The sequence below is a fragment of the Panulirus ornatus genome, chromosome 65, assembly GCF_036320965.1.
Source record: "Panulirus ornatus isolate Po-2019 chromosome 65, ASM3632096v1, whole genome shotgun sequence".
NCBI classification, from domain to species: Eukaryota; Metazoa; Arthropoda; class Malacostraca; order Decapoda; family Palinuridae; genus Panulirus; species Panulirus ornatus.
In genome coordinates this window covers 707,501-732,869 of record NC_092288.1, presented here as the reverse complement: position 1 = coordinate 732,869, position 25,369 = coordinate 707,501, and the positions used below count along the sequence as shown (strand labels likewise).

At 44.8% G+C, this 25,369-nt stretch overlaps 1 protein-coding gene across 3 annotated transcripts in view; it reads left to right on the top strand.

Annotated features, from left to right (window-relative positions):
• The first annotated feature begins 1,028 nt into the window (after nucleotides 1-1,028).
• Nucleotides 1,029-25,369, top strand: part of LOC139746613 (uncharacterized) — a 257,343-nt gene continuing 233,002 nt past the window's right edge. For 2 of the 3 annotated variants that reach the window (XM_071658030.1, XM_071658029.1), the window contains exon 1: nucleotides 1,029-1,323. In XM_071658030.1, the coding sequence (XP_071514131.1) occupies nucleotides 1,313-1,323 (11 nt within the window). In that variant the 5' untranslated portion in view covers nucleotides 1,029-1,312. The remainder of the gene's footprint in view (nucleotides 1,324-25,369) is intronic. The other variant, XM_071658031.1, reaches the window with a different exon arrangement.

The window sequence follows — 25,369 nt, the reverse complement described above, 5'->3', positions numbered from 1 at the left end:
AATGGCGGCAGACCAGCCAAATCCCCAGGTGTAAGTTTGTGAGTTGCACGGTATATTGTGGCAAGACACTCACGGAGAAAGTCTGTGGGAAAATTATATACAGGAACATGAATTGCAGGTCTTGTCTTCTTGTGTGTGTATGTATGTATGTGTGTGTGTGTGACCACTGTCTCGGGTTGTAGTGATCCCTGAAGCCAAACAGATCTTGCTAAGCCAGGCAACATGTGATAGTATGTGGCAGGCAACATGATGATGAATATGTTGAGGAGTAACCTCCCCTCACACACTATAACGTAGTATGTTGCTACCCACCATCATAACCTTACCGTAACCCAAGCTTGACGATCCATAACTGACACACACCAACACTTCAGTAATACACTAACACCTCTCACTATATTGATATTATTCAAGGATCACACCCTCCTGCTCTCTCTCTCTCTCTCTCTCTCTCTCTCTCTCTCTCTCTCTCTCTCTCTCTCTATCTCTCTATTTCTATCTATCTATCTATCTATCTATCTATCTATCTATCTATCTATATATATATATATATATATATATATATATATATATATATATATATATATATATATATATATGTATATATATATATATATATATATATCCCTGGGGATAGGGGAGAAACAATACTTCCCACGTATTCCCTGCGTGTTGTAGAAGGCGACTAAAAGGGGAGGGAGCGGGGGGCTGGAAATCCTTCCTTCCTGTTTTACTTTTCCAAAAGAAGGAACCGAGAAGTGGGCCAAGTGAGGCTATCCCCCCCCCCCCAAGGGTCAGTCCTCTGTTCTTGACCCTTCATCGCAAACGCGGGAAATGGCGAATGTGTAGGAAAAAATATGTATGTGTGTGTGTGTGTGTGTAAAGGGAGAGAGAGAGAGAGAGAGAGAGAGAGAGAGAGAGAGAGAGAGAGAGAGAGAGCTGATAGGGCGACTTAGGGCCGAAGCCCAGTAGGGGGCGTGGTCAGGTGTGAGGCTTGGTGTGCAGCAGCAGCAGCAGCAGCAGGGCAGGCACACTCAGTAGTCGTCCAACTCTGACCCAGAGCGGACGTACTGAGCGCTCCTCCAGTCTGGCTGGAATATCTTATTTTCTACCTGGAACTGAGAAAGTCAGTGTTTGTTAACACTACTCCATACAGAAGCTAGAGAAGTATTATTCTAGCCCTACACTTTCCCAGTTCTAATTTGCTTCAAGAGAAACGCTTGGCTGGGAAAGATAAGTGTAAAGTGTACTTATAAAGTGTCGGGATATTATGACAAGTATTGGTGTGGCTACATCTACCTGAGAGGACAACATGGTACACAGGTAAGCGGGACCCCCACCCACCTCACAACCTCTCTACTTTCAGTTTGTAAGACAGGTTGAGCAAGGAGCCGTGTGTCCAGCCTCGCAGGTCTTGCTGTATTCATTATTGATAACGACATTTTTGTACCATGTAAAGCTGGTTTCAATGATTTACACCGACTACCTGCATGAAAGATCGCCAGAAATGAGCGAGTTTATAAATTATGATTCTCACCTGCTCACAGCCTTCATGTATCTTATTCTCCTACTCTATATACAATGGTTAACTCAGGCCAGACCTGGGGCACAGCTACGTCTGGTCCAGACTTGGGGCACAGCTACGTCTCTCATTCTAGACCATCTTGATACATGAGCTTAGCATTACTATGGTACAAGGTATGACAAGTGTTGTGTTGCCTCCGTCGGTCACTACACTTGGTATCATAAATGTAAGCAGGAGGGTGACCAGGTGAGCCTCTCCACACACACACACTAGCGACTGATGGTAACCTTTGCTACTCACTGAGGCCGTTCCTGTAACTTACACGAAAGTGCTCACTTAAACGCCGTTATCTCTCTCTCTCTCTCTCTCTCTCTCTCTCTCTCTCTCTCTCTCTCTCTCTCTCTCTCTCTCTCTCTCTCTCTCTATCTATCTATCTATCTATCTATCTATCTATCTTGGGTACATGATGTGTGCTGGGACAACTTGATGCTCGTGAAGGAGTGGTCAGAAGGAAGGTATGGGTGCACTCCTGCCTGAAATGTTTACACATGACTAAGTCATCAAAGAAGTCAAAGGCGAAGATAATTATAACAAGTTAGAAGGAAACTTACATCAAGTGTAACGTTGCCCTCACGATACATGGTTCAAGACGAGTAATGATACATGGTTCAAGACGAGTAAAGAAACATTGTTCAAGACGAGTAATGATACATGGTTCAAGACGAGTAAAGAAACATTGTTCAAGACGAGTAATGATACATGGTTCAAGACGAGTAATGATATATGGTTCAAGACGAGTAAAGAAACATGGTTCAAGACGAGTAATGATACATGGTTCAAGACGATTAATGATACATGGTTCAAGACGAGTAAAGTAATGATACATAGTTCAAGACGAGTAAAATAATGATACATGGTTCAAGACGAGTAAAGTAATGATACATGGTTCAAGACGAGTAAAGTAATGATACATGGTTCAAGACGAGTAAAGTAATGATACATGGTTCAAGACGAGTAAAGTAATGATACATGGTTCAAGACGAGTAAAGTAATGATACATGGTTCAAGACGAGTAAAGTCACGAGGACGGAACCTACTGCGTAATGTCTGGGTATCAATAATGATAATAATAATAATAATAATAGTAATAATAATGATAATAATGATAATATGTCTGAGACAACAAACCTCGAGATTCTGTTTGTAAGAAGTTGAGTTGTGCTCATGCCAGCTGGCCAGCCGTGGCCAGGGTACCACATCAAGGAAGGAAACTATACTGTACCACCACCACACTAGTCGTATCGCAAGATATTCACCAAGTTATTCATATCTTACATTAAGTCAAAATTTGAATAGTCTTATTAGTTGGCTCACCTTACCTTACTTACCTTACCTTACCTTACCTTACCTTACCTTACCTTACATTACCTTACATTACCTCACCTCACCTTACCTTACCTTACCTTACCTTACCTTACCTTACCTTACCTTACCTTACCTCACCTCACCTCACCTTACCTTACCTTACCTTGGGAAGCACAAAGAGCAAATCGAGAAGGTCCAGAGGAGAGGAGCAAGGATGGTACAAGATTAAGTTCGCTAAGGAAGGTTTTATTTGTGCTTTATGAAAGAAACAAATGAATGATCACCACGTGGAAGGTTTGCATTTTCGTGACTGACCTCAGCAGCGAACACTTCATGCAAACACTCACACAAACAGAAGCGATGACGTGAAGGTAAACAAAATCATTGTTAGTAAAGATATAACCAACTTTGTTTACGGCGTAAAACTGATTAAGAATAGAAAAAACGGAATTGTTACATAGTAATAAATGTGGACACCATACATAAATGTGACATGTAGGAGAAACACACACACACACACATACACACACACACACACACACACACACACACACAAGAGGTAGTTTAGTAGCGATGTATAAAGTGGCTTTAAAGAGCAAGTGGCGTGACTTCAACGGTTCATACGTAGTGATCACAGGAGAAGAGAGTGTGTGGCTGGTGTTATGGTGACCAGCGTTACCACTAATATGTTCTGGCCGCGTTACTAGACTCTCTCATCAGAAACTTTGATTTAATCCCATGTTAGTTGGAATGATGACTGTATCCGCTTACTGTATGGGTCTGACCTACTGTATGGGTCTGACCTACTTTATGCATCTGACCTACTGTATGGGTCTGACCTACTGTATGGGTCTGACCTACTGTATGGGTCTGACCTTATCATTTCACTGGTTAACCTAACGTTAACTTGGTGGCTGGTGAACGTGTACGTCACATGACTGTGTTCACTATGAGGAGCGAGCAGTTAAGAGTTCACCACCTGTCTCATGTAGAACATCTACGATGGTGTTGTCAAACAGTCGTTCCCCAGATATTACCATCAACAACAGAGCATCTCCCACAGAGCACACAACAGAGCGTCTCCCACAGAGCACACAACAGAGCATCTCCCACAGAGGAGACAGCAGAGCATCTCCCACAGAGCACACAACAGAGCATTTCCCACAGAGGAGACAGCAGAGCATCTCCCACAGAGCACACGGTAGAGCAACTTCCACAGAAGAGGCAGCAGAGCATCTCCCGCAGAGGAGACAGCAGAGCATCTCCCACAAAGCACACAACAGAGCATTTCCATAGAGGAGACGGCAGAGCATCTCCCACAGAGCACACGGTAGAGCAACTTCCACAGAGGAGACAGCAGAGCATCTCCCGCAGAGGAGACAGCAGAGCATCTTCCACAGAGGAGACAGCAGAGCATCTTCCACAGAGGAGACAGCAGAGCATCTCCCGCAGAGGAGACAGCAGAGCATCTTCCACAGAGGAGACAGCAGAGCAACTTCCACAGAGGAGACAGCAGAGCATCTCCCACAGAGCAAACGGTAGAGCAGCTTCCACAGAGGAGACAATACTTCCCCAGACATCACCATCATAGCACACAAAAGCTCCCCAAATATCATTACATGAACAAATCAGTATCAAGAAGAACACGTGCAACATGAGGTGAACAGAACCATTTGACAGCTTAAGCCTAAAGTTCGCCACAAGAACAAAAGAAGAACAAGAACTGGAGGTAGAATTAGAGTATGACATGGTAAGTGCTTAACCCGCTACATTATGACACGTTAGCCACAAAAACTTGGGAGTCAACTTGTATTTGATAAGATGGAGGTGGGAAGTGTTAGCTGTCCTGGTGTACATACACGCTTCTGCATCACCTTACTTGCACAAGAGAGAAATTGTTACTAGGGTTTGTTGTGGGCAAAATGTCATTATAAACAACAACGGGAAATATTGGTAAAGAAATGAAACATTGACAGCTGTACAGAAATGAATTATAGACGTGAACGATGCACAAGGATTGCAAGTACACGAAGCGATGGAAAGAAAAGAAGAATAAAAAGAAAGAAAACGAAAAGGAAGATGAAAAAGAGGCGACACTATGATTGTGAAGCGTTGTGTATACACTTGATGCTGCAGCTCAACGCTCATCTGTAATCATTGTTGACCTAACTAACACTCCTGTGTTGTGACGTCAGTAACGAGTCTTGCGTGTGTGTGACTGAACCTGGCCACATATATGACCCTTCCCTCGCATCTAACAAGTGGGATACATTATTGTCAAAGAGAAAATACAAAATTGTAATATAACTCAGTTGCATGTGGCCACTTGGCCAATTGGGTTAGGCTAAGTTGGAATAGAGTTAATAACACTTTATTGCTAGTGGTAGCAAGAGCTGGTCACAGTGAACGTGTCTTCCACTGTAACGTATATGACATTCCTCCATGATACATCAATTTATACTACACCTCGCTACCTCTGAAAATATCTATTTATACTACATCTCGCTACCTCTGATAGTATCTATTTATACTACATCTCGCTACCTCTGATAGTATCTATTTATACTACATCTCGCTACCTCTGATAGTATCTATTTATACTACATCTCGCTACCTCTGATAGTATCTATTTATACTACATCTCGCTACCTCTGATAGTATCTATTTATACTACATCTCGCTACCTCTGATAGTATCTATTTATACTACATCTCGCTACCTCTGATAGTATCTATTTATACTACATCTCGCTACCTCTGATAGTATCTATTTCTGTTTGCTGGATTTCTTCTATTTATATCCCTGATTTCTAGATGTTGAATTCAAATGATTGGGCTTACTGATGATATATATATATATATATATATATATTTTTTTTTTTTTTTCTTTGTTGCTGTCTCCCGCGTTTGCGAGGTAGCGCAAGGAAACAGACGAAAGAAATGGCCCAACCCACCCCCTTACACATGTATATACATACGTCCACACACGTAAATATACATACCTACACAGCTTTCCATGGTTTACCCCAGACGCTTAACATGCCTTGATTCAATCCACTGACAGCACATCAACCCCGGTATACCACATCGCTCCAATTCACTCTATTCCTTGCCCTTCTTTCACCCTCCTGCATGTTCAGGCCCCGATCACACAAAATCTTTTTCACTCCATCTTTCCACCTCCAATTTGGTCTCCCTCTTCTCCTCGTTCCCTCCACCTCCGACACATATATCCTCTTGGTCAATCTTTCCTCACTCATTCTCTCCATGTGCCCAAACCATTTCAAAACACCCTCTTCTGCTCTCTCAACCACGCTCTTTCTATTTCCACACATCTCTCTTACCCTTACGTTACTTACTCGATCAAACCACCTCACACCACACATTGTCCTCAAACATCTCATTTCCAGCACATCCATCCTCCTGCGCACAACTCTATCCATAGCCCACGCCTCGCAACCATACAACATTGTTGGAACCACTATTCCTTCAAACATATATATATATATATATATTTGTTTTGTCGCTGTCTCCCGCGTTAGCGAGGTAGCGCAAGGAAACAGACGAAAGAATGGCCCAACCCACCCACATACACATGTATATACATACACGTCCACACAGGCAAATATACATACCTATACATCTCAACGTATACATATGTATACACACACATACACATACATATATACACATGTACACAATTCACACTGTCTGCCTCTATCCATTCCCATCGCCACCTCGCCACACATGAAATAACAACCCCCTCCCCCCTCATGTGTGCGAGGTAGAGCTAGGAAAATGACAACAAAGGCCCCATTCGTTCACACCCAGTCTCTACCTGTCCTGTAATAATGCACCGAAACCACAGCTCCCTTTCCACATCGAGGCCCCACAGAACTTTCCATAGTTTACCCCAGACGCTTCACATGCCCCGGTTCAATCCACTGACAGCACGTCGACCCCGGTATACTACATCGTTCCAATTCACTCTATTCCTTGCATGCTTTTCACCCTCCTGCATGTTCAGGCCCCGATCACTCACAATGTTTTTCACTCCATCTTTCCTCCTCCAATTTGGTCTCCCACTTCTCGTTCCCTCCACCTCTGACACATATATCCTCTGTCAGTCTTTCCTCACTCATTCTCTCCATGTGAGAGAATATATATATATATATATATATATATATATATATATATATATATATATATATATATATATATATATATATATATATATATATACTGTTCACCATTTCCAGCATTAGCGAGGTAGCGTTAAGAACAGAGGACTGAGCGTTAGAGAGAATATCCTCACTCGGCGTCCTTCTCTGTTCCTTCTTTTGGAAAAGTGAATATATATATATATATATATATATATATATATATATATATATATATATATATATATATATATATATATATATCGCATTTGTTGGAGAGACTGAGTACAGAATGGAAAAAGGTGAGAACAAAGAAGGTAAGAGGAGTGGGGGAGAAATGGGATGTATTTAGGGAAGCAGTGATGGCTTGCGCAAAAGATGCTTGTGGCATGAAAAGCGTGGGAGGTGGGCAGATTAGAAAGGGTAGTGAGTGGTGGGATGAAGAAGTAAGATTATTAGTGAAAGAGAAGAGAGAGAGAGGCATTTGGACGATTTTTGCAGGGAAATAATGCAAATGAGTGGGAGATGTATAAAAGAAAGAGGCAGGAGGTCAAGAGAAAGGTGCAAGAGGTGAAAAAGAGGGCAAATGAGAGTTAGGGTGAGAGATTATCATTAAATTTTAGGGAGAATAAAAAGATGTTTTGGAAGGAGGTAAATAAAGTGCGTAAGACAAGGGAAGAAATGGGAACTTCAGTGAAGGGGGCTAATGGGGAGGTGATAACAAGTAGTGGTGATGTGAGAAGGAGATGGAGTGAGTATTTTGAAGGTTTGTTGAATGTGTTTGATGATAGAGTGGCAGATATAGGGTGTTTTGGTCGAGGTGGTGTGCAAAGTGAGAGGGTTAGGGAAAATTATTTGGTAAACAGAGAAGAGGTAGTAAAAGCTTTGCGGAAGATGAAAACCGGCAAGGCAGCAGGTTTGGATGGTATTGCAGTGGAATTTATTAAAAAAGGGGGTGACTGTATTATTGACTGGTTGGTAAGGTTATTTAATGTATGTATGACTCATGGTGAGGTGCCTGAAGATTGGCGGAATGCGTGCATAGTGCCTTTGTACAAAGGCAAAGGGGATAAAAGTGAGTGCTCAAATTACAGAGGTATAAGTTTGTTGAGTATTCCTGGTAAATTATATGGGAGGGTATTGATTGAGAGGGTGAAGGCATGTACAGAGCATCAGATTGGGGAAGAGCAGTGTGGTTTCAGAAGTGGTAGAGGATGTGTGGATCAGGTGTTTGCTTTGAAGAATGTATGTGAGAAATACTTAGAAAAGCAAATGGATTTGGATGTAGCATTTATGGATCTGGAGAAGGCATATGATAGAGTTGATAGAGATGCTCTGTGGAAGGTATTAAGAATATATGGTGTGGGAGGCAAGTTGTTAGAAGCAGTGAAAAGTTTTTATCGAGGATGTAAGGCATGTGTACGTGTAGGAAGAGAGGAAAGTGATTGGTTCTCAGTGTATGTAGGTTTGCGGCAGGGGTGTGTGATGTCGCCATGGTTGTTTAATTTGTTTATGGATGGGGTTGTTAGGGAGGTGAATGCAAGAGTTTTGGAAAGAGGGGCAAGTATGAAGTCTGTTGGGGATAAGAGAGCTTGGGAAGTGAGTCAGTTGTTGTTCGCTGATGATACAGCGCTGGTGGCTGATTCATGTGAGAAACTGCAGAAGCTGGAGTTTGGTAAAGTGTGTGAAAGAAGAAAGTTAAGAGTAAATGTGAATAAGAGCAAGGTAATTAGGTACAGTAGGGTTGAGGGTCAAGTCAATTGGGAGGTGAGTTTGAATGGAGAAAAACTGGAGGAAGTAAAGTGTTTTAGATATCTGGGAGTGGATCTCTCAGCGGATGGAACCATGGAAGCGGAAATGGATCATAGGGTGGGGGAGGGGGCAAAAATCCTGGGAGCCTTGAAGAATGTGTGGAAGTCGAGAACATTATCTCGGAAAGCAAAATTGGGTATGTTTGAAGGAATAGTGGTTCCAACAATGTTGTATGGTTGCGAGGCGTGGGATATGGATAGAGTTGTGCGCAGTAGGATGGATATGCTGGAAATGAGATGTTTTAGGACAATGTGTGGTGTGAGGTGGTTTGATCGAGTAAGTAACGTAAGGGTAAGAGAGATGTGTGGAAATAAAAAGAGCGTGGTTGAGAGAGCAGAAGAGGGTGTTTTGAAATGGTTTGGGCACATGGAGAGAATGAGTGAGGAAAGATTGAACAAGAGGATATATGTGTCGGAGGTGGAGGGAACGAGGAGAAGTGGGAGACCAAATTGGAGGTGGAAAGATGGAGTGAAAAAGATTTTGTGTGATCGAGGCCTGAACATGCAGGAGGGTGAAAGGAGGGCAAGGAATAGAGTGAATTGGATCGATGTGGTATACCGGGGTTGACGTGCTGTCAGTGGATTGAATCAAGGCATGTGAAGCGTCTGGGGTAAACCATGGAAAGCTGTATAGGTTTTGTATATTTGCGTGTGTGGACGTATGCATATGCATGTGTATGGGGGTGGGTTGGGCCATTTCTTTCGTCTGTTTCCTTGCGCTACCTCGCAAACGCGGGAGACAGCGACAGAGCAAAAAAAAAAAAAAAATATATATATATATATATATATATATATATATATATATATATATATATATATATATATATATATATATATATATATATAAAGCTTTCTGCACAGGGCTGTGAAGAAATGATTTCGTTTAGTGTTGGACAAATGATTTGATGATCACATGAAGAATAAATCTTATTTCTGAGTTATTAAATCGACCAGGAATTTAATGATTCTGATATGTTACTTGTGGACCTCAGGAACCAGGTGAACACATCTTACATATTGAACTCTGTCTTCATACTGTTCACCATGTGATCATCTTGTCTTCATACTGTTCACCATGTGATCATCTTGTCTTGATAATCATCCAATCACAGGTTTGATTATTCCTCAATGACTTAAAGTACTGATGTTTTATTAGGACACACACACACACACACACACACACACACACACACACACACACACACACACACACATACGAGTACATATGTACAACATGATAAGTACAGACATGACGTGAAGTATCATGTAGAAACATGAGTGTGAGATGAGAAGCTCCACTTGGTGATGCACGATGATTTCGTCTCTGGAGCTTAATGGCGTTATCAGTTAAGTACAAACCAGACCAAACTAATTAGATAGTAAAGCTGAAGGTGCACGATGTTGCTGGCCACACTTGAGGTCAGCAGCTGCAGCATTTGTCCAGAATTATCATAAGGCAACAACATATGTGGAACGTTAATCTAAGATCATGCAACATACTAGTAAATGTGAAGCAATGTTTTGAGAAAAAATAATGATGTCAGTTAAACATTATCGTAATGTCAAAACTTTATGTGAAGAACATGAGCAGTAAAGATGAACGAGTGAACACAATGTTCGTCGATCACCACATGACTGGCTGGCCTGGCCTGACCCCTTCACCATTATGAGTGACCATAGGGCAGTACCTTAATTATGAGTGACCATAGGGCAGTACCTTAATTATGAGTGACCATAGGGCAGTACCTTAATTATGAGTGACCATAGGGCAGTACCTTAATTATGAGTGACCATAGGGCAGTACCTTAATTATGAGTGACCATAGGGCAGTACCTTAATTATGAGTGACCATAGGGCAGTACCTTAATTATGAGTGACCATAGGGCAGTACCTTAATTATGAGTGACCATAGGGCAGTACCTTAATTATGAGTGGCCATAGGGCAGTACCTTAATTATGAGTGACCATAGGGCAGTACCTTAATTATGAGTGACCATAGGGCAGTACCTTAATTATGAGTGGCCATAGGGCAGTACCTTAATTATGAGTGGCCATAGGGCAGTACCTTAATTATGAGTGACCATAGGGCAGTACCTTAATTATGAGTGACCATAGGGCAGTACCTTAATTATGAGTGACCATAGGGCAGTACCTTAATTATGAGTGACCATAGGGCAGTACCTTAATTATGAGTGACCATAGGGCAGTACCTTAATTATGAGTGACCATAGGGCAGTACCTTAATTATGAGTGACCATAGGGCAGTACCTTAATTATGAGTGACCATAGGGCAGTACCTTAATTATGAGTGGCCATAGGGCAGTACCTTAATTATGAGTGGCCATAGGGCAGTACCTTAATTATGAGTGATCATAGGGCAGTACCTTAATTATGAGTGACCATAGGGCAGTACCTTAATTATGAGTGGCCATAGGGCAGTACCTTAATTATGAGTGATCATAGGGCAGTACCTTAATTATGAGTGACCATAGGGCAGTACCTTAATTATGAGTGACCATAGGGCAGTACCTTAATTATGAGTGACCATAGGGCAGTACCTTAATTGTATTATCATCGACGTAAAGGATTATTAGCAATAGTGATTATCTCGAGGAAGACAACTGTACCCAGAGGACGATGTCTCACCTTTTCAAGTATGATAACTCGAGCCAGGCGTACGATAACTTCCGTCCGTATACGGTAGTTGGGTAACCTGCCGGACGACATGATGGACCACATAGAAGGAGGAACCACTTCTGTACCCGCCATGACCAGTGCTATCCTGGACCACATAGAGGGAGGAACCACCATGACCAGTGCTATCCTGGACCACATAGAGGGAGGAACCGCCATGACCAGTGCTATCCTGGACCACATAGAGGGAGGAACCGCCATGACCAGTGCTATCCTGGACCACATAGAGGGAGGAACCACCATGACCAGTGCTATCCTGGCCCACATAGAGGGAGGAACCGCCATGACCAGTGCTATCCTGGACCACATAGAGGGAGGAACCGCCATGACCAGTGCTATCCTGGACCACATAGAGGGAGGAACCGCCATGACCAGTGCTATCCTGGACCACATAGAGGGAGGAACCGCCATGACCAGTGCTATCCTGGACCACATAGAGGGAGGAACCGCCATGACCAGTGCTATCCTGGACCACATAGAGGGAGGAACCGCCATGACCAGTGCTATCCTGGACCACATAGAGGGAGGAACCGCCATGACCAGTGCTATCCTGAAGGATAACAGACAACAGAAGACGAGCAAAAGGGGAAGAGGAGCCTCGGGAAGAAAGGTAAACAGGAGAATGGTAAACGGTGCCACACTGGTTGTGGGAACAAGGCTAGGGTGATCCACTTACAGCAGACACCACTTTTTGCCCACTTTCACTCTCTGCCACCCGGCCGGCGAACCCACCATCAGCCAGCCTGCCCACCAGGTTGCCGGCCCACCAGACATGATGGAGTTAAGCAGAGCTTAGGTAGCACCAGCTACATACATACATACATACATGCATACATACATACATACATACATCATCGCAAAAACACAATTACCATGTAGAGCGAGGGTACATACGTTGGTGTTTGTTATGAAATATGAGTGAGTGTAGGTAGACACAGCCTGTATAACGTTACTTCCAGCAGACCTGGTGATTATAACGTAGTTTATCAATGTTATTTTAGTCGAGTGATTATATTCTTGAGGAGGAAAGTTCTTGTGATAAGAAATATGATCACTCACTTAAAGTAACTTTCTCACATCCACTTTTTCTGAAGTGGAAATTATGTTTTCCCCAGGGTTCATGATGCACGATTCTCACTGACCTTTGTATATCCACTGCTTACTGTAGAGATCACCCCCACACCCCACACCCCACACCCACACCCCACACCCCACACCCACACCCCACACCCCACACCCCACACCCACACCCCACACCCCACACCCACACCCCACACCCCACACCCCACACCCACACCCCACACCCACACCCCACACCCCACACCCCACACCCACACCCCACACCCCACACCCCACACCCCACACCCACACCCCACACCCCACACCCACACCCCACACCCCACACCCACACCCCACACCCCACACCCACACCCCACACCCCACACCCACACCCCACACCCCACACCCACACCCCACACCCCACACCCACACCCCACACCCCACACCCACACCCCACACCCCACACCCACACCCCACACCCACACCCCACACCCCACACCCACACCCACACCCCACACCCCACACCCACACCCCACACCCCACACCCACACCCCACACCCCACACCCACACCCCACACCCACACCCCACACCCACACCCCACACCCACACCCCACACCCCACACCCACACCCCACACCCACACCCCACACCCCACACCCACACCCCACACCCCACACCCACACCCACACCCCACACCCCACACCCACACCCACACCCCACACCCACACCCCACACCCCACACCCCACACCCCACACCCCACACCCCACACCCCACACCCACACCCCACACCCCACACCCACACCCCACACCCCACACCCACACCCCACACCTACACCCCACACCCACACCCCACACCCCACACCCCACACCCCACACCCCACACCCACACCCCACACCCCACACCCCACACCCCACACCCACACCCCACACCCCACACCCTCCCTTTATCCAACGGTAATGGAGGACCAGCAGTGCCAACCAAGGTTTGGGATGGAACAAATCACCAAAATTACTGAACTGTGAGACACTTGAATACCAACAGTGTAACACTGCAACACCAGTGTTGCTGGTGTGTGTAACACTGCTACACCAGTGTGCTGGTGACAGTGTAACACTGCTACACCAGTGCTGCTGGTGACAGTGTAACACTGCTACACCAGTGCTGCTGGTGACAGTGTAACACTGCTACACCAGTGTGCTGGTGACAGTGTAACACTGCTACACCAGTGCTGCTGGTGACAGTGTAACACTGCTACACCAGTGCTGCTGGTGACAGTGTAACACTGCTACACCAGTGCTGCTGGTGACAGTGTAACACTGCTACACCAGTGCTGCTGGTGACAGTGTAACACTGCTACACCAGTGCTGCTGGTGACAGTGTAACACTGCTACACCAGTGCTGCTGGTGACAGTGTAACACTGCCACACCAGTGCTGCTGGTGACAGTGTAACACTGCTACACCAGTGCTGCTGGTGACAGTGTAACACTGCTACACCAGTGTTGCTGGTGTGTGTAACACTGCTACACCAGTGCTGCTGGTGACAGTGTAACACTGCTACACCAGTGCTGCTGGTGACAGTGTAACACTGCTACACCAGTGCTGCTGGTGACAGTGTAACACTGGTTACGTACGCCAGTCTGGTGTTGTGAACCTGAGGAATCCTGTGTGTCGACACAAACTATGAAGGTTAAGGGGTCTGACCTGCAGTGTAGTGTAGCAGAGTGACGTCACTAGGAAAAAGGCAATGTTCAAGGTGTGTGTGTGGTTGACCCCTAGTTGAGGATGGCACAGTCGAGTGTGGGAGTGGCACAGTCAAGTGTGGGAGTGGCACAGTCGAGTGTGGGAGTGGCACAGTCGAGTGTGGGAGTGGCACAGTCGAGTGTGGGAGTGGCACAGTCGAGTGTGGGAGTGGCACAGTCGAGTGTGGGTGTGGCACAGTCGAGTGTGGGAGTGGCACAGTCAAGTGTGGGAGTGGCACAGTCAAGTGTGGGAGTGGCACAGTCGAGTGTGGGAGTGGCACAGTCGAGTGTGGGAGTGGCACAGTCAAGTGTGGGAGTGGCACAGTCAAGTGTGGGAGTGGCACAGTCGAGTGTGGGTGTGGCACAGTCGAGTGTGGGAGTGGCACAGTCGAGTGTGGGAGTGGCATAGTCAAGTGTGGGAGTGGCACAGTCGAGTGTGGGTGTGGCACAGTCGAGTGTGGGTGTGGCACAGTCGAGTGTGGGAGTGGCACAGTCGAGTGTGGGAGTGGCACAGTCGAGTGTGGGAGTGGCACAGTCGAGTGTGGGAGTGGCACAGTCAAGTGTGGGAGTGGCACAGTCAAGTGTGGGAGTGGCACAGTCGAGTGTGGGTGTGGCACAGTCGAGTGTGGGAGTGGCACAGTCGAGTGTGGGAGTGGCACAGTCGAGTGTGGGAGTGGCACAGTCAAGTGTGGGAGTGGCACAGTCGAGTGTGGGTGTGGCACAGTCGAGTGTGGGTGTGGCACAGTCGAGTGTGGGAGTGGCACAGTCAAGTGTGGGAGTGGCACAGTCGAGTGTGGGAGTGGCACAGTCGAGTGTGGGAGTGGCACAGTCAAGTGTGGGAGTGGCACAGTCGAGTGTGGGTGTGGCACAGTCGAGTGTGGGAGTGGCACAGTCGAGTGTGGGAGTGGCACAGTCGAGTGTGGGTGTGGCACAGTCAAGTGTGGGAGTGGCACAGTCGAGTGTGGGAGTGGCACAGTCGAGTGTGGGTGTGGCACAGTCGAGTGTGGGAGTGGCACAGTCGAGTGTGGGAGTGGCACAGTCGAGTGTGGGTGTGGCACAGTCGAGTGTGGGAGTGGCACAGTCGAGTGTGGGAGTGGCACAGTCGAGTGTGGGAGTGGCACAGTCGAGTGTGGGAGTGGCACAGTCGAGTGTGGGAGTGGCACAGTCGAGTGTGGGTGTGGCACAGTCGAGTGTGGGTGTGGCACAGTCGAGTGTGGGAGTGGCACAGTCGAGTGTGGGAGTGGCACAGTCGAGTGTGGGAGTGGCACAGTCGAGTGTGGGTGTGGCACAGTCGAGTGTGGGTGTGGCACAGTCGAGTGTGGGAGTGGCACAGTCGAGTGTGGGTGTGGCACAGTCGAGTGTGGGAGTGGCACAGTCGAGTGTGGGAGTGGCACAGTCGAGTGTGGGAGTGGCACAGTCGAGTGTGGGAGTGGCACAGTCGAGTGTGGGAGTGGCACAGTGTCCATGTTATTCCTAACTTAACACAGAACGTTGGATGATACAATTATGATGTGAACAATGTTCCTTTGTTCAACATGTTTAAACTGCCAATATAACAGCATGGAACTTACTTCCCAGTAAAAAAAAAAAAAGATACCTTCGCTAATAAGTAAATGTGGGAATTGGTGCGGCACATCAGTACACAGGAAATGAACATATACTGTACTTTCTACGAAATATACTTCTTTATCCCGAACGAACATAAACGCAAATTGCTGCCAACCCTAGACACACCAGCTGGTGGCTGATTCATGTGAGAAACTGCAGAAGCTGGTGACTGAGTTTGGTAAAGTGTGTGGAAGAAGAAAGTTGAGAGTAAATGTGAATAAGAGCAAGGTTATTAGGTACAGTAGGGGTGAGGGTCAAGTCAATTGGGAGGTGAGTTTGAATGGAGAAAAACTGGAGGAAGTGAAGTGTTTTAGATATCTGGGAGTGGATCTGTCAGCGGATGGAACCATGGAAGCGGAAGTGGATCATAGGGTGGGGGAGGGGGCGAAAATTTTGGGAGCCTTGAAAAATGTGTGGAAGTCGAGAACACTATCTCGGAAAGCAAAAATGGGTATGTTTGAGGGAATAGTGGTTCCAACAATGTTGTATGGTTGCGAGGCGTGGGCTATGGATAGAGATGTGCGCAGGAGGATGGATGTGCTGGAAATGAGATGTTTGAGGACAATGTGTGGTGTGAGGTGGTTTGATCGAGTAAGTAACGTAAGGGTGAGAGAGATGTGTGGAAATAAAAAGAGCGTGGTTGAGAGAGCAGAAGAGGGTGTTTTGAAATGGTTTGGGCACATGGAGAGAATGAGTGAGGAGAGATTGACCAAGAGGATATATGTGTCGGAGGTGGAGGGAACGAGGAGAAGAGGGAGACCAAATTGGAGGTGGAAAGATGGAGTGAAAAAGATTTTGTGTGATCGGGGCCTGAACATGCAGGAGGGTGAAAGGAGGGCAAGGAATAGAGTGAATTGGATCGATGTGGTATACCGGGGTTGACGTGCTGTCAGTGGATTGAATCAGGGCATGTGAAGCGTCTGGGGTAAACCATGGAAGGCTGTGTAGGTATATATATTTGCGTGTGTGGACGTATGTATATACATGTGTATGGGGTTGGGTTGGGCCATTTCTTTCGTCTGTTTCCTTGCGCTACCTCGCAAACGCGGGAGACAGCGGGAAAAAAAAAAAAAAATATATATATATATATATATATATATATATATATATATATATATATATATATATATATATATGTTGTGTGTGTGTAGAAATATATGACAATTATACATAGATAAGAATGTTAACCCGAATCCAAGCGAACGCGAGCAAGTCATAAGGTCAAACGGTCTTTGTCTTCACGTGTTCCAATAATTCTATCACAAGAGGGTCAGTGTGGCTCAAGGTCTGCCTCGCTCTGTATGTCTTGTAAAATTATTTTCCCGACGTGAAAGTATTTGTACGGTTTATCGTTTTCAAGTTGTGACATACATGTATGTTATGGCTATAGGTAGGTACATACAAGTTATATGGCTATAGGTAGGTACATACAAGTTATATGGCTATAGGTAGGTACATACAAGTTATATGGCTATAGGTAGGTACATACAAGTTATATGGCTGTAGGTAGGTACATACAAGTTATATGGCTATAGGTAGGTACATACAAGTTATATGGCTGTAGGTAGGTACATGCAAGTTATATGGCTATAGGTAGGTACATACAATTTAGATCTTAGATATTCCAGTATTACAAGTACGTTACAAATGTTTGATTGTTTTGTTTGTTTGTATGTATTTTGTTGTGTATGATGTTTCGTTCATTGTCAAAGTAGTTGTTAGAGTGTAGTCAGCTTTGTTCTGTTTGTTTTTAACTTTAGGTCTGTTAATGATCGTATGATAATTAGACACTTAAAGGATTGTGACAATTATTGCCTCACTACGTAAGAGCTTATAACATTGTGTAAATATGTAAGTATAAATATTTTTGATTTGCTGAAAGTGAATTACGTGATAGTGGAAGTTATGTGTGACACAGTTAGCCAGGTCATATACGATTCTAAAATGATGAAGGCACTACCCCACTGCTGTGTTCTCATTATAGATAATATCTTAAGGTTATGATTCTATTGAATATGACGCTCATGATGTAGCGCTCCATATCTTACATTATTTACACTTTAATACTTGTTCTTTATGTCTCACGTAAGATACATCTTCCCTGACTTACTGACACTTGTGGCAACTGGAAATGAGGAAGCTATAACCATCATCAGTCACTTCAGTTGATGAAGAATATAATGTTTACATATATGTCACAATGGTCTTCCCAACACTTGAACCAGAATGAGGCTGACCTCTCGTACGAACATCACATAATGGTGGTCACAAACATCACATAATGGTGGTCACAAACTCTCCTCACAATGTGTTGGTACTATACAGGTTCCTTAATGATTATCTTTAATGTCAGTACCTGTTTCCTATCTACCAGTCTATCTATCTATCTTTCTATATATATATATATATATATATATATATATATATATATATATATATATATATATATATATATTTTTTTTTTTTTTTTTTTTTTTTGCTTTGTCGCTGTCTCCCGCGTTTGCGAGGTAGCGCAAGGAAACAGACGAAAGAAATGGCCCAACCCCCCCCCCCATACACATGTATATACATACGTCCACACACGCAAATATACATACCTACACAGCTTTCCATGGTTTACCCCAGACGCTTCACATGCCCTGATTCAATCCACTGACAGCACGTCAACCCCGGTATACCACATCGATCCAATTCACTCTATTCCTTGCCCTCCTTTCACCCTCCTGCATGTTCAGGCCCCGATCACACAAAATCTTTTTCACTCCATCTTTCCACCTCCAATTTGGTCTCCCACTTCTCCTCGTTCCCTCCACCTCCGACACATATATCCTCTTGGTCAATCTTTCCTCACTCATTCTCTCCATGTGCCCAAACCATTTCAAAACACCCTCTTCTGCTCTCTCAACCACGCTCTTTTTATTTCCACACATCTCTCTTACCCTTACGTTACTTACTCGATCAAACCACCTCACACCACACATTGTCCTCAAAAATCTCTTTTCCAGCACATCCATCCTCCTGCGCACAACTCTATCCATAGCCCACGCCTCGCAACCATACAACATTGTTGGAACCACTATTCCTTCAAACATACCCATTTTTTCTTTCCGAGATAATGTTCTCGACTTCCACACATTTTTCAAGGCTCCCAAAATTTTCGCCCCCTCCCCCACCCTATGATCCACTTCCGCTTCCATGGTTCCATCCGCTGCCAGATCCACTCCCAGATATCTAAAACACTTCACTTCCTCCAGTTTTTCTCCATTCAAACTCACCTCCCAATTTACTTGACCCTCAACCCTACTGTACCTAATAACCTTGCTCTTATTCACATTTACTCTTAACTTTCTTCTTCCACACACTTTACCAAACTCCGTCACCAGCTTCTGCAGTTTCTCACATGAATCCGCCACCAGCGCTGTATCATCAGCGAACAACAACTGACTCACTTCCCAAGCTCTCTCATCCCCAACAGACTTCATACTTGCCCCTCTTTCCAAAACTCTTGCATTTACCTCCCTAACAACCCCATCCATAAACAAATTAAACAACCATGGAGACATCACACACCCCTGCCGCAAACCTACATTCACTGAGAACCAATCACTTTCCTCTCTTCCTACACGTACACATGCCTTACATCCTCGATAAAAACTTTTCACTGCTTCTAACAACTTGCCTCCCACACCATATATTCTTAATACCTTCCACAGAGCATCTCTATCAACTCTATCATATGCCTTCTCCAGATCCATAAATGCTACATACAAATCCATTTGCTTTTCTAAGTATTTCTCACATACATTCTTCAAAGCAAACACCTGATCCACACATCCTCTACCACATCTGAAACCACACTGCTCTTCCCCAATCTGATGCTCTGTACATGCCTTCACCCTCTCAATCAATACCCTCCCATATAATTTACCAGGAATACTCAACAAACTTATACCTCTGTAATTTGAGCACTCACTCTTATCCCCTTTGCCTTTGTACAATGGCACTATGCACGCATTCCGCCAATCCTCAGGCACCTCACCATGAGTCATACATACATTAAATAACCTTACCAACCAGTCAACAATACAGTCACCCCCTTTTTTAATAGATTCCACTGCATTACCATCCAAACCTGCTGCCTTGCCGGCTTTCATCTTCCGCAAAGCTTTTACTACCTCTTCTCTGTTTACCAAATCATTTTCCCTAACCCTCTCACTTTGCACACCACCTCGACCCAAGCACCCTATATCTGCCACTCTGTCATCAGACACATTCAACAAACCTTCAAAATACTCATTCCATCTCCTTCTCACATCACCACTACTTGTTATCACCTCCCCATTTACGCTCTTCACTGAAGTTCCCATTTGCCCCCTTGTCTTACGCACCCTATTTACCTCCTTCCAGAACATCTTTTTATTCTCCCTAAAATTTACTGATAGTCTCTCACCCCAACTCTCATTTGCCCTTTTTTTCACCTCTTGCACCTTTCTCTTGACCTCCTGTCTCTTTCTTTTATACTTCTCCCACTCAATTGCATTTTTTCCCTGCAAAAATCGTCCAAATGCCTCTCTCTTCTCTTTCACTAATACTCTTACTTCTTCATCCCACCACTCACTACCCTTTCTAAACAGCCCACCTCCCACTCTTCTCATGCCACAAGCATCTTTCGCGCAATCCATCACTGATTCCCTAAATACATCCCATTCCTCCCCCACTCCCCTTACTTCCATTGTTCTCACCTTTTTCCATTCTGTACGCAGTCTCTCCTGATACTTCCTCACACAGGTCTCCTTCCCAAGCTCACTTACTCTCACCACCTTCTTCACCCCAACATTCACTCTTCTTTTCTGAAAACCCATACTAATCTTCACCTTAGCCTCCACAAGATAATGATCAGACATCCCTCCAGTTGCACCTCTCAGCACATTGACATCCAAAAGTCTCTCTTTCGCACGCCTGTCAATTAACACGTAATCCAATAACGCTCTCTGGCCATCTCTCCTACTTACATAAGTATACTTATGTATATCTCGCTTTTTAAGCCAGGTATTCCCAATCATCAGTCCTTTTTCAGCACATAAATCTACAAGCTCCTCACCATTTCCATTTACAACACTGAACACCCCATGCACACCAATTATTCCCTCAACTGCCACATTACTCACCTTTGCATTCAAATCACCCATCACTATAACCCTATATATATATATATATATATATATATATATATATATATATTTCTTTCTTTCAAACTATTCGCCTTTTCCCGCATTAGCGAGGTAGCGTTAAGAACAGAGGACTGGGCCTTTGAGGGAATACCCTCACCTGGCCCAATTCTTTGTTCCTTCTTTTGGAAAAAAAAAAAAAAAAAAACTGAGAGGGGAGGATTTCCAGCCCCCCGCTCCCTCCCCTTTTAGTCGCCTTCTACGACACGCAGGGAATACGTGGGAAGTATTCTTAATCCCCTATCCCCAGGGATCAGGTGTTTGCTTTGAAGAATGTATGTGAGAAATACTTAGAAAAGCAAATGGATTTGTATGTAGCATTTATGGATCTGGAGAAGGCATATGATAGAGTTGATAGAGATGCTCTGTGGAAGGTATTAAGAATATATGGTGTGGGAGGAAAGTTGTTAGAAGCAGTGAAAAGTTTTTATCGAGGATGTAAGGCATGTGTACGTGTAGGAAGAGAGGAAAGTGATTGGTTCTCAGTGAATGTAGGTTTGCGGCAGGGGTGTGTGATGTCTCCATGGTTGTTTAATTTGTTTATGGATGGGGTTGTTAGGGAGGTAAATGCAAGAGTTTTGGAAAGAGGGGCAAGTATGAAGTCTGTTGGGGATGAGAGAGCTTGGGAAGTGAGTCAGTTGTTGTTCGCTGATGATACAGCGCTGGTGGCTGATTCATGTGAGAAACTGCAGAAGCTGGTGACTGAGTTTGGTAAAGTGTGTGGAAGAAGAAAGTTAAGAGTAAATGTGAATAAGAGCAAGGTTATTAGGTACAGTAGGGTTGAGGGTCAAGTCAATTGGGAGGTGAGTTTGAATGGAGAAAAACTGGAGGAAGTGAAGTGTTTTAGATATCTGGGAGTGGATCTGGCAGCGGATGGAACCATGGAAGCGGAAGTGGATCATAGGGTGGGGGAGGGGGCGAAAATTCTGGGGGCCTTGAAGAGTGTGTGGAAGTCGAGAACATTATCTCGGAAAGCAAAAATGGGTATGTTTGAAGGAACAGTGGTTCCAACAATGTTGTATGGTTGCGAGGCGTGGGCTATGGATAGAGTTGTGCGCAGGAGGATGGATGTGCTGGAAATGAGATGTTTGAGGACAATGTGTGGTGTGAGGTGGTTTGATCGAGTGAGTAACGTAAGGGTAAGAGAGATGTGTGGAAATAAAAAGAGCGTGGTTGAGAGAGCAGAAGAGGGTGTTTTGAAGTGGTTTGGGCACATGGAGAGAATGAGTGAGGAAAGATTGACCAAGAGGATATATGTGTCGGAGGTGGAGGGAACGAGGAGAAGAGGGAGACCAAATTGGAGGTGGAAAGATGGAGTGAAAAAGATTTTGTGTGATCGGGGCCTGAACATGCAGGAGGGTGAAAGGAGGGCAAGGAATAGAGTGAATTGGAGCGATGTGGTATACCGGGGTTGACGTGCTGTCAGTGGATTGAATCAAGGCATGTGAAACGTCTGGGGTAAACCATGGAAAGCTGGGTAGGTATGTATATTTGCGTGTGTGGACGTATGTATATACATGTGTATGGGGGGGGGGGGCATTTCTTTCGTCTGTTTCCTTGCGCTACCTCGCAAACGCGGGAGACAGCGACAAAGTATAATAAATAAAAAAAAAAAAAATATATATATATATATATATATATACCTTTCTTCAACATGAAATCGAGAAGAGTAGGGGTGAGGTGATGAGAACTTGAAGTTATGATGAAGGTTTACTGTAGAATTGTTGACCAGATAGAAGAATAACGAGAAATTAGGACAGAAACTTACTAGATGTAAAGAAACAAATTAATACAATCGTTGTTGGATGAATGGTATATGGAGTTGTAAATGTGGTCAACATACATAAGTTGAAGATGTTGTATGATTATAACATAAAGCTTAACACACGAGGATCTTGACGTAATGTATTAGAAATAAGTCATTACAGAAACGTTCACACTGACTGACATGACGTCAGGATCAAGGCCTCCATGAGTTCGTGTCTGGCGTGAATGTGTGCTTCAGATGTAGTACATATATGATATGTACTACCTATACTGACTTTCTGATCGTTCAGTTGTACTGGTAACATTACCAGCACAGCACCAGCCTGCCTCAACCATCTTCGTCCGGCACTATAGTGGCCTGACCGAGTTGTTCTCTCCATCTGCAGCAGGAGGAGGAGGAGGAGGTGGCCACACACACACACACACACACCATGTGACGCCGCACACCTGCACACGTTGGAGACGTGGTTGTATAGGGAGGGTACATGGGTTGTGTCGGGTATGTATATGTACTACATGGGGTTAGGTTAGGTTAGGTACAACACCTGACATTCATAGCCATAGGAATCCTGCACACAACAACTACAGCAACATATATAAGACAAGTGAGTGATATGTAATGCTGGCGGGCCACCAGAAGAGGAAGCAGCCAACACCATCTAGGCTAATGTTCGTGGTAGTTAGACAGTAGATGGTCAACACCCACACACACACATCCAACACTTGAGGAGAAAGTTAGAAATCGTGGAAACACCTCAATATTATCTGCTCCCAGCTTGATTCTCTCTCTCTCTCTCTCTCTCTCTCTCTCTCTCTCTCTCTCTCTCTCTCTCTCTCTCTCTCTCTCTCTCTCTCTCTCTCTCTCTCTCTCTCTCTCTCTCTCTCTCTCTCTCTCCTCCCAAGGCCGGGGTGGGAGGGGCTCAGGAAGGACCAGGTCGCCCTAGGTCTCACCCACTGATCTACTTCCCCACCTGCCCCAGTGCAGGATGTAGGTGGGTCATGTGGTGGGTATAGGTGGACCCTGTACAAGTGGTGGGTGTAGGTGGACGTAGTCCGGCATCCTGTATAAGCTGTGCCCCACGTCACGACTCCCACCCAACCAGCCTCACTCGTGTGTGTGTGTGGGGGGGGGGGGGGGGGAGGATTATCATTAACATTATTATTATTATTATTATTATTATTATTATTATCATTATTATTATTATTATGGTTTATGTGTTGTTGTGCTGCAGTGTCACGTGGTGGTAGTTGGGTAACTACATATCTCTTCTGAACTTAGAGGTAGTTATGCTGTCATGGGTCATACCTCGTGTGTGTGTGTGTGTGTGTGTGTGTACACGTTACAAAAAAAGAACAAGAAAACAGAGAGAGAGAGAGAGAGGGAGAGAGAGAGAATTTGAAATACAATCTTATAGATATTATATAAGACGGTCACACTGGAGTATGTAAACACTGTCACACTGGATGTTCATTTTGATGATGTACATAGAGAGGTGAGGTGGGCATTATACTGGTTGTCAGCCACATACAATACATGAAGGTAAGCAAGTTGTGAAGTCTTACAAACATCAACAAACTACAACATCCACAACCTTCCATGAGGTCGGAGAGACTGTAGCCTTAGGGGAAGAATGGAAGACATTATAATGTGAGCCAGATGGGCCAGGTTCCTGCCTTATCCAGTCACGTGTGGACAGCATGAGCCACGTTCAGTACGTCAGTAGGAGCGCTGACCATCCCAGGATGGGTTTGTGGACAGCATGAGCCACGTTGAGTACGTCAGTAAGAGCGCTGACCATCCCAGGATGGGTTTGTGGACAGCATGAGCCACGTGAGTACGTCAGTAAGAGCGCTGACCATCCCAGGATGGGTTTGTGGACAGCATGAGTCACGGTGAGTACGTCAGTAAGAGCGCTGACCATCCCAGGATGGGTTTGTGGACAGCATGAGCCACGTTGAGTACGTCAGTAAGAGCGCTGACCATCCCAGGATGGGTTTGCCAAGTTTTACAACTGTGAGGGAAACTTAACATTCACTTTACACATTTCATAAGTAAGAATTGTGAGTAATGTGTGTGTATATAAGTCAACTGAAGAGAAATAAGTAATTTGATGTTAAGGGATATGGAAATATTTGAAATGTCAAAAATATCCATTTTGATGTTTGGTTTTCTGAGACCATCAAACCTCCAGAAAATGAACACATATTCCTGTCACTATATGTATAGTACAGCAGTACAGTACAGCATAGCACAGTACAGTACAGCATAATACAGTACTGTAAGCATAGTACAGTACAGCGTAGCACAGTACAGTAAGCATAGTACAGCACAGTACAGTACAGCGTAGTACAGTACAGTACAGCATAGCACAGTACAGTAAGCATAGTACAGTACAGCGTAGCACAGTACA